Source organism: Bidens hawaiensis, unplaced genomic scaffold (genome assembly GCF_021521415.1).
Source record: "Bidens hawaiensis isolate Kalapana, Puna unplaced genomic scaffold, B.hawaiensis_p1.1 tig00018764_1, whole genome shotgun sequence".
Classification (NCBI taxonomy): domain Eukaryota; kingdom Viridiplantae; phylum Streptophyta; class Magnoliopsida; order Asterales; family Asteraceae; genus Bidens; species Bidens hawaiensis.
In genome coordinates this window covers 126,198-136,525 of record NW_027492849.1, presented here as the reverse complement: position 1 = coordinate 136,525, position 10,328 = coordinate 126,198, and the positions used below count along the sequence as shown (strand labels likewise).

Here is a 10,328-nt window from a genome sequence, read left to right as displayed (position 1 = left end):
ATTATTTGATTTTTCCTTTATGAGTAAGGAATTATATGATTAATGAACCGTTCATAAATCAAACTATAACTTTAATAGCATTACCGGCTCGTTTATTATTAGTTTCAAGATTACAAATCAATGGACCATATGATCAACTTGTTTCTTGAAAAGGGGACCAATAGTCCAATAATCAGAAAATCAACCAATTAAAGGAGAAAATAATATTTTAAATCATAGTTTTTTTTATATTGTTAAAAATCACAATAAAATAATAATAAATAAAAGGAGAAAATGAGGTTTTAACTCACAACTACTTTTCTTAGTTACCACATAAGTAAATATCAACCCTAGCTAATTGTAATATTTGTAATATTGCATGCATGGGCCCTTAAATAATCCCCCTATTTAAACCCTCTATCACCAACATTCTTTTCTTTATAATTATTTATCCTTTATATATACATTGTCTTCGTATTTAAGTACACAATACAATTCTTCATTTCATGGCTCTCTTGCTCCCTATTCTTCTCTTTATGTTCACTATTTCAACCAAAGCTCAAGACAACCCACCCTCACCTGGCTACAACCCTAGTTCTCGAGTCGACACCGTAGCCTACGATCAAGCCTACCGTACCTTATGGGGCCCACAAAACCAGCGGTTTGACCAAAGCTCGCTCACCATCTGGCTCGATCAGTCTTCTGGTCAGTAACCACTATCATGTGTAATAATATTAATAACTGATATTATATTATATTATACCATATCATATCATATAAACATTGTGTGACAGGAAGTGGTTTTAAGTCAATAAAATCTTATAACTCGGGCTATTTTGGGACCGCGGTTAAGCTTCACCCTGGATACACAGCTGGAGTCATCACATCTTTTTATGTAAGTATGAATATTAAAGTTTACTTACAACCCAAGCAATTGCAAGTTTACATGCATGCTATATATTGATCATGAGTTTTGTTGGCTTTCTTTGTATAGCTTTCTAATTGTGAGGATTATCCCGGGCACCATGACGAAATTGACATCGAGTTTCTTGGGACAACACTGGATAAACCTTACACGTTACAAACAAATGTTTACATTAGAGGAAGTGGAGATGGGAACATCATAGGAAGAGAACATAGATTTCACCTGTGGTTCGATCCCACCGAGGATTTTCACGATTATGCGATATTATGGACACCAAACGAGATAATGTTAGTTTTCTTCTAATCTCCTTCCGCACAAGGAAAAATACAAAGTTAACAACAAACTAACATACTCATAAATACTCATATAAACCACCTATGCATGCATACCTTGCATGATTTGAAACATCCACCTCTACAACACACTTTAATGTCCTTGGGACATCTCTTTCTACAAATCCATTTTATTTTATTGGTCACATGAACCCGCGTAATTTCATAAAATATTAAAATATATAACAAAAGAGAAATTGTTTTCTAGCTCAATAGCATGGGGTGATGGTTACGACGAGATATATTTTGTAATTTGTATCCAACCTATTATCTAAACTAAAAATGATAAATCAGTCTCTTATATATATATGTAAGCAATTTATATTCATATATTTTATTTATTTATAGAATTGAATTATATTAGCTAGTGAAATAACATATAACCTAAATATTATATGCTGTTATATGTTAATGTGTGTTGCATGCTTATTATTAAAACTTTCTGCATACTTTGTTCATTGGTAGGAGCTATAAAAGTTTAGGTTCAATCTCTTTTTCACTATAACTATAGTCTATTAACTATAAAATAACTATATGTACGTGTGCGGAAATGTGTCATTTTAGAAATATTTGTCACCCTTCACGTGTCATATATACCCATATAGAATATTATTAGTGTATTTGGGATTTTTTGGATTCTAATGTTACCAAGATATAGGGAAAAAAGATTTAAACAAACTAAAATGTTACAACTTTGTATGACATGCAGATTTTTCGTGGACGATGTGCCGATTAGAAGGTACCCAAGGAAAAGCGATGAAACGTTTCCTTTAAGACCAATGTACGTGTACGGGTCGATATGGGATGCATCTTCATGGGCAACAGAAAACGGTAGATACAAAGCGAACTATGGGTACCAACCTTTTGTTGGTAAGTATAGGAATTTTAAGCTCAAAGGTTGTGAAGCCTATTCACAACAATCATGCAGCCCTCCGTCAGGTTCTCCAGCCGCAAACGGAGGGCTGAGCCGCCAGCAAATGGTGGCAATGCAATGGGTTCAAAGGAGATATAAAGTGTATGATTATTGTCTTGATCCAGAAAGAGACCACACCAAAACACCAGAGTGTTGAAAAGTTTTATTGTCTTTTTATTTAATGAATATATAGATTTGATAAATGGGTGCAAAGTATTTTAAATTTTATTTGCATGCATGCTTGGTTTGTGTTCTTTTTTTTTTTCTCTTGTTGTGTTTTGTTTTGTCATTGTTAAAAAAAGTATGTAAAGGGATGAGTGATAGAAATGAATTATTAAAGAGTGTTTGTCTTTATTAATGATTGTAATGTAATCGAATTTACTTTTCCTACATGGTTGGGCTTTCTTTGATTTATTTGGACACTATATGAGCGTGATATGAGCGTGTGTATGGCAGACCAACTTTTCTCACATATGATGTGTTCACAAATGAAGTCGGGCGAAATCAAGGCTAGCTCGAGCTACCCTCGAATTTTAAGCGAGAAGAAAACTTGAGCCTAAGCTTGGCTTTATTTTTAACATGCCACTTTGGCTTGACTCGGATATATTGTAAATTAAACTAATTAGAAGAATAAAAGGTAGGGGTCAAGGTGAAACTAGGTTACACGAGTGAGCAAAATAAAAATGAGTTAATAAGGGAGCCAAACTGGCCAACCTTGGCTCGAGATTGGCTCATTTACAAAATTAGAATTGGAATGTATTCGATCTACCATAAATTGTGTTTGATAATTTGATTGATACATGATGAAATTGGAATTAGAAAAAATTTCAACACTATAATTTAAGAATCCTTCATTAGCCTTATTGATCTTCAACATTCAAACGAAATGTTTGACGATTACTGAAAATACCCTTCATATATAATTTCCCCTTCTTATTTGTCGTGTAACTTATATCGATTCACTTCCATTAAATAAACATCTTATAACAAACATTGGACGTGAATAGGTTCATTTCAAAGACGAACAAAGATTGAAATATGTACGAATATCAAACTTATTGAAATGCGAATAGAAATTGGAACAATCGAACGATGGAGAGCGATTAAGACCAAATTAAATAAGTTTTGGTTAATATGCTGAGCAATCGCAACTTGCATACAAATTAGGCCGGGGTAATAGTTTTCTCTCGAACGGTGACTCATGAACCAATCTACTTTCCACTCCTAAACTTCACTAGAAGAATAATCCAGTAATATGCCTGGAATTGAACTATAATCTTCTCCACAAAAGAAAATAGCCTTTACCACCTGGCCAACGCTAAAATGGCATGGTCATTAAACGGTGAAAACGAAACAATATGGAAGAGGTTATATCAGGAAGGGTGATTCTGTTTGGCATGAGGTAATGGAATGAATGGAGGAATGGAATGAGTATGGGAATGGAATGAACCACATAATGGAATAGGTTATTACCATTCCATTATCCTGTTTGGTTAACATGGAATGAAATGAATTCAAAATTTACCAATTTTTACAACATCATATAGTTAAAATTTATATTATAAAAATGATTTTTTTATGTAAAAAAATTTCAAAATCATCCAAAACTATTTAAAATCATGCAAAAGTTTTCAACTAACAGAAATAAAGATCATCCAAAAGTATCCAACTAACAAAATATTAAAATCATCCAAAATTATCCATCTAAAAAATATTAAAAATCATCCAAAAGTCATCTTATATCACGCTACTCAGTATCGTCAAGCATGTTCCTAACCCATCCAAGTTTACGGTCTTCACTGACTTTATAAAAGACTACCATCAACGTCTCGTTCTGTGCGAGCTTACATACAGCTTTATCACAATCACGAATAGTCAAACCTGCAACTTTATTCATTTCCTCGAAAAGATTGTTTCGCATTTCCTCTCTATTGCTCTATGTTCCAAAAACTCTATTGAATGTATCTGTAGCCTCCCTAATCTCTACACCAATTATTTCTGCTGACTCTTTCAAGCTATTCATTAGAGGATCCAAACTGTTGCGTCTTTTTCTCTTTCGTTGTGTGCTTGTTTCTTCTCTAGAAGTTGCATATGAGGGGTTGTTTATTTGCTAATCAACATGTATATCATCCAATCCATCTTCAGTACCATGTTCTTCTCTGTTTATGTCCGATAAAATATCGGCAGCTGTTTGAGCATCTCTTCCATTTGCTCGATCCTTTCCAAATACATTACACAAGTCCCAGTAATGAGGAAATTTCTTTCCTCTCCATCTTTTTGCATTTGTGTGCACCTAAAAAGCCACATCAACACGATCGGAATTAACAAAATAAAAAAATAATAATGCAGGACCCTCACCAACAACATCCCTGTTTAAAAAAAAAATTCAAGTTTCTAGTTCACCCAAATTGCTTGTGTTTCTTTTGATATGAGCTACCAAAAATCACTATAACCAAAAGATTTAGCAAAGCTAATAATGCTATATGGTAAAATATATTATCCTTCTTTTTATACTTCATACCAGTATTCAAAGAATCAACCAGCGTCTATATCTAAACTACTATGTGGTTTAAAAACAAAGTCAGCAGCTTAGCTAAATCCACTTTAGTGGATTCTTTATTAGTTGGTATGCCCCTAAAATGAAGTATATAAATTAATAAGTTATATAATACCGTTACGGCCCGATACGGTTTTTATCGACCAGTTTCGAGTCAAGGCCAAACCGTCTGATACGGTTTAAAATTTTTAAAAACTGACAGTCTAAAAAAATTTCAAAGCCAACTTTAAAACCAAACCGATGACTGAATTGATGGTCTCACCGTTTTAAACCGAACCGCGAACACCCCTAGAGATTACTATAAAAAACTACAATAAAAAAATTATTATACAATACCTGTAAATAAGCTTTCCAAACATCTTGTGGAGCATCGAGCATTTCGTTATTATAATCCCAGCCAAACCCACTTGTATTCTTACATGATGGCATATCATGTACAATAGACCAGTCACTTTTCATCGTCTTTATACGTGACTCTATATGTGGCTTTGCCTTTATGCCTGCTTCAGGAAGTAAAATTGCTAGTTGCTTCTCCACCGCTTGCAAGAAACCGGGTTTAAACCCGTTATCTGATTTGTAATGAGGACTCGAGTTAACTACATCCAGCATAGCTGTAACAAGCTTCTCATCTTCCTTTTCATTCCACTTTCTTTTATTCTTTCCTGGACCCCTCTCAGGATCAAGTTGTGTTTCCATCATCTTCACACCAAACATCAATGTTGTATGATTAATAAAACACATAAAAATTTCAGATGTATTGAAATAACCAACATAATATTACAAACACATAAAATATTCAAATTTAATCTTACAAAGTCCATCTAAGTAAAAATATCAAAGTAACCTAACTAAAAACAAAGTAATCTAAATAAATCAATGATTTCTTGATGTCCATGCATTAAACATTGATGTTGCCAAATTTTGTCTAAAGTTGGTCCATTCATTCGAGGTCCCAATCGTAGTAATTTGTTCCACATGTGAGCCAAGATCTTCGTCATCTGCATCATTATTTATGTCAATAAATTCACCATCATCAAGAGGATCATATGCCATTTCTCTTCTTATAAAGTTATGTATAAGACAGCATGCAAGTATAATTTTATTTTGTGTTCTAATTGGATAAAAAGATGGGCTTCTAAGTATAGCCCATCTTTTCTTCAAGACACCAAAACAACGTTCGATGACATTTCTTGCGGCTGAGTGCTTCATGTTAAAGTAATCTTCAGGCTTTTCTGGTCTTCGTCCATTCATCCAAGTATTCAAATGATATCTTTAACCTCGAAATGGTGCAAGGAATCCCTCTCTGTTGGTGTACCCGGCATCAACAAGATAGTAGTTACCTTTAGGCACTTGCAATCCATTCTCTCGGATCATAGCACTACGAAGTATTCTACCATCAGCAGCAGATCCTTCCCAGCCTGGTAATACATAAATGAATTGCATGTCGGGTGTGCAAGCGACAAGTACATTAGTTGTTATATCTCCTTTTCGATTACGGTATCTTGGTTTATCTTCCTCTGAAACTTGTACACATATATGTGTCCCATCGATAGCTCCTAAACATCCCTTGAACCATTTCCATCTTTCATCTGTTGAAGTTTCTGATATCGGCTCCGGTTTTTTAAATAGTTCGCTTTCCAATCGTATAACAGCATCTAACACACTATTGAAATGTTTACTGATAGTCTCCCCTGATCGGCGAAACTGAAACTTCGCGACTCGATTCTTCACATGATGTGCCAAAACGTATAGGAAAATTGCAACTTGTTCATCTACTTGGAGGTACTTAGACGATTTCAAATTTCCATCTCTCTCCAACTATTACAAAGTGTCACAAAAGTTTCCCTATTCATTCTAAGTTGATGAAGACACGTGTCATCACTTTCATACACCAATCTTTGCATATATTCTTTTCTCTCGGGGTAGAACATCTTGTAGCGAGCTCTAGTTGGACACGTACCTATATGTATACTTATAACAGTTTGAACTGCTTGAATATACCAAGAGACCATGCTTAGGATATGAAGCCACAATGCACTTAATGCAGCTAGTTTCTTTTTTTTTTTGTAAGTTCAGTTTAAATCTAGACATAGCTGCAATATTATTCAATAAAAACCATGTTCAGAACTAGTACATATAAATTCATTTGACCCTTACCCTACATAACATATTAACTGATATACAATTCATACATCCAAATAAATCACAAAGCACCACCTAAAATGCTCATTTAGCAGGTATAATAGTTTTGAACATTCTATACCATAGGAAATTGGGGTACTGATGGTAAAACACACAAATATGAGCTAACATGAAGAAATAAAAAATAGACAAAAATGTGGTTATCAAGTTTTGCACTTTCAATCATCATTTGATAAAATAACAATATAATTCTTCTTTAATGTCAAAGATGGCTAATATTTTAATGCCTTATGTTTTTTCATAATTCATGCATCATCAATCAATAACACATAAATGCCAATTATGGCTTCTTACTAATTCTTCTTTAGGTGCGATTCTGTTGTTCAATTTTGAAGAAGCCCTAATTTATTATGTTCTAATTTGATTGTTTTTACCTTAGTTAATCATTGAATTGATCTATGAAATCTGAAAACATCATCATATTCATCGCAGATGATCGAACATGATGTTATAGATTAATGAATTTTTTTAAGCAGGAATCACAAAATCATAATAGCTGATGTTCATATAAAATATAGAGTTAAGAATATTATTGATGAAGAACATACCTTGTGATGCCAATTCGTGAGATTTGCAGAGGTAGTTTTTTTGTGAGGGCTGATTAGAAGGAGTGGAATGAAATAAAAACGGGGGGTAGCGATGGAATGGATTAGTGGGAATGGAATCCCATAAGGAATAGATCATTTCATTACTATAACCAACCAAACATTCCAAATTTCATTCCAATGGAATCCATTATTCCATTCCTTCCTCCATTCCTACCTACCAAACACCCCCTAATTAGGGTCTGTTTGGTATGGGGTAATGGAATGGACGACAGAATGAAATGAACGTGGTAATGGAATGGACAAAGGAATGGAATGGGTTATTACCATTCAAATGAAATGTTTGGTTACCACATGAGAATAATATGAAACATTACTTTGTATTGTTGGTAGGTAAGAAAAAAGAATAAATAAAATTAAAATGATAGTGAGTGGTGGTGGGAGAGGTGGCAGTAACGGTGGAGGTGGTGGTGGCGGTAACAATGGAGGTGGTGGTGGGCAGCGGTGACGGGGGGCGGCGTGTGTGATGGTGGGGCGATAATTGATGGATGCGGCGGGTGGCCGGAGGTGGTGGGTGGCTGGCACTGATGGCGATGGTTTGTGGAGGTGGGTGTGGCGGCGGTGGACGCCGATGGTGGCGATTGGTGGTAATGGCGGCGGTGGTGGGCAGCATGTGTAATCGTGGGGCGATGGTTGATATATGTAGCAGGCGGCTGGCAGTGCTTGGTGGTTGGCACCGATGGCGATGGTTGGTGGAGGTGGGTGGTGGTGGCGGTGGACGGCGATGGTGGTGGCTGGTGGCGGTAGGTGGTGATGGTGGGTGTTGATGTTGGGTGGTGGTGGTGTTGGGAGGGTGGTGGAGGTGATGTAGGGTGAAGGAGGGAATGGAATGAAAAAAAATATGGGGTATTGATGGAATTAAATTGGGGTATTTTAGAGGGAATGGAATGTACTAGGTAATGGGTCATTCTATTCCTTTGGTCAACCAAACACACTATTTTCCATTCCCACAATGAGTCATTCCATTCGTCCTTCATTCCTGCATATCAAACGCTACCTTAGACTTCTTACAAAATATTATTAATTAAACGCAATACATGTTTCCAAATGATTACATTCAAATTCCAATTTTAATTCATATTGAAAATATTTAATAAACCAAACACCGTAAGTGCAAGGTTAGGGAGATTTTGATAAAAATAAATTTGTTGTTCCAAAAACCTACCCCTTTGTTAATTTCAAACCACGGCTCTCTAGTTAGCATTACATTAACTAACCTAGAGGTGCACAGAATACACGGTTTCGGACCCGATCTGGGACTGGTTCCTACATATACCCGATTGTAGGTACGACTTGGTATTGGGTTTCGACGTGAACCTGGACCCGCCGGAACCGGTTGCATCTTTTCCCGGTCAAAACCCGACCCGAAACTACCTGAAACCCGAAAAAACCAGTTAAATACCTGACTATACTCGAAACCAGTTCCTACCCTACCTGGTTTGACTTTTGTTGTCCATACCCGATTCCGGTTTCTAAAAATACCGGTCTGTGCACCTCTAAACTAACCTCTCAATAATACCAAACACTTGATATTGGATCATTCATCCCATATTAAGAAAGCCGGCCCATTTGAGTGACATAGATATAAGGGCTTATTCACAAGGCCCTCTTGTTAATGCTTATGATTGGGGTCTATTAGAGTTAAAACTATGACCCATTAAGGACTATTTGCAAATTGCAATTCGCAAGCCAACTTTAGCAAGTCTTCTCTTCGTCCAATACTAAGAAACATGAATATGAATATGAACACGTAGTACAACTTAATATCAAACTACATGCATTAAATATTGTGAAAAATTGTTTTTTTTATCATAAAATCTAAAATTATATGGAAAAATGCACCCATTGAATTGTTCTCTTAATTTGATTCTAAGATATTTAAATTAAAACTTAAATTTTATTTGAGTCACATGTTTTTGTTTAAGAGGTATTGCGGTTTCTTTTACCGATCTTCTTGCATCATAATGTATTGCGGTTTTTTCTACCAGTTGTCCGTCCTATGTTTCTAAATGGTTAAAGATACGTTTGGGTGCAAGAAGAGAAACAAAATCAAGATTGTTTTGGCTTACTCGTTTTAATTCGTTTATTTTGTATATTTTTTTTTTGTTAGCTAGACCTTTTTAAATATGTTTTTGGGGAAGATATATCAAAACAGAAAAACAAAAAACATGAAATAATTCAAAAAAGAATTAGTTTGTTTTCATGCAAACAATTTTTGTTTTTAGTTTCTATAACTTTTTTTTATTTCTTTTTAATAATAAATGTTATTGAATCTATTTAATCATAATCGTTTGTTTAAAAACCTTACTATTTAAACACGTTTACTTAAAAAATGAGTTTTTTTTCAAAGAATGCATATTTCTATTTTAACTCGTTTTCAGTTTAATATTTCTCTGTTTTTGTTTCTAGTGAAAAGAAGTAGTTTTCAAATATTTTTCTCAAAAACGTATTTAGAAAAGTTCTTTTAAACAAAGTGTTTACTTAAAATAACAAATAAATTAATAAATTCGTTTCATATTTCTACTTTTAACTTCATTTTAAGATAACTTTTTTTATTCTTTTCTTTATGATTTTTATTTTCCTCTCACGGCACTTTTCCTAAATATATTTTTAAAGAATGTTTATTATTATTATTTGTTTAATAAAATGTTTTTTTTCAGAACTCGATCTTTTTTTACTTGTTCTCATATAAAAGAAAAATATATGTTTTATGTATGAAGTGAAGAGATGATATAATATAGGTTTTACAGGACAAGCTTAGGTATGAGAAATTAAGTTTTTTAACACAATTTTAATAAATAAATTTCTAATGGTA

At 34.3% G+C, this 10,328-nt stretch overlaps 1 protein-coding gene and 1 pseudogene across 1 annotated transcript; one reads left to right on the top strand and one right to left on the bottom strand.

Annotated features, from left to right (window-relative positions):
- Positions 1-321: 321 nt before the first annotated feature.
- Positions 322-2,564, top strand: LOC143556949 (putative xyloglucan endotransglucosylase/hydrolase protein 32). The gene is made up of 4 exons (XM_077046151.1): positions 322-684; positions 774-874; positions 974-1,191; positions 1,946-2,564. Exons 1-4 carry the CDS (start codon positions 486-488, stop codon positions 2,304-2,306), a joined length of 879 nt encoding a protein of 292 aa, XP_076902266.1. The 5' UTR covers positions 322-485; the 3' UTR covers positions 2,307-2,564.
- Positions 2,565-3,768: 1,204 nt separating this feature from the next.
- LOC143556947 (uncharacterized protein At2g29880-like) lies at positions 3,769-5,402 on the bottom strand (annotated as a pseudogene).
- Between the last annotated feature and the right edge of the window lie 4,926 nt (positions 5,403-10,328).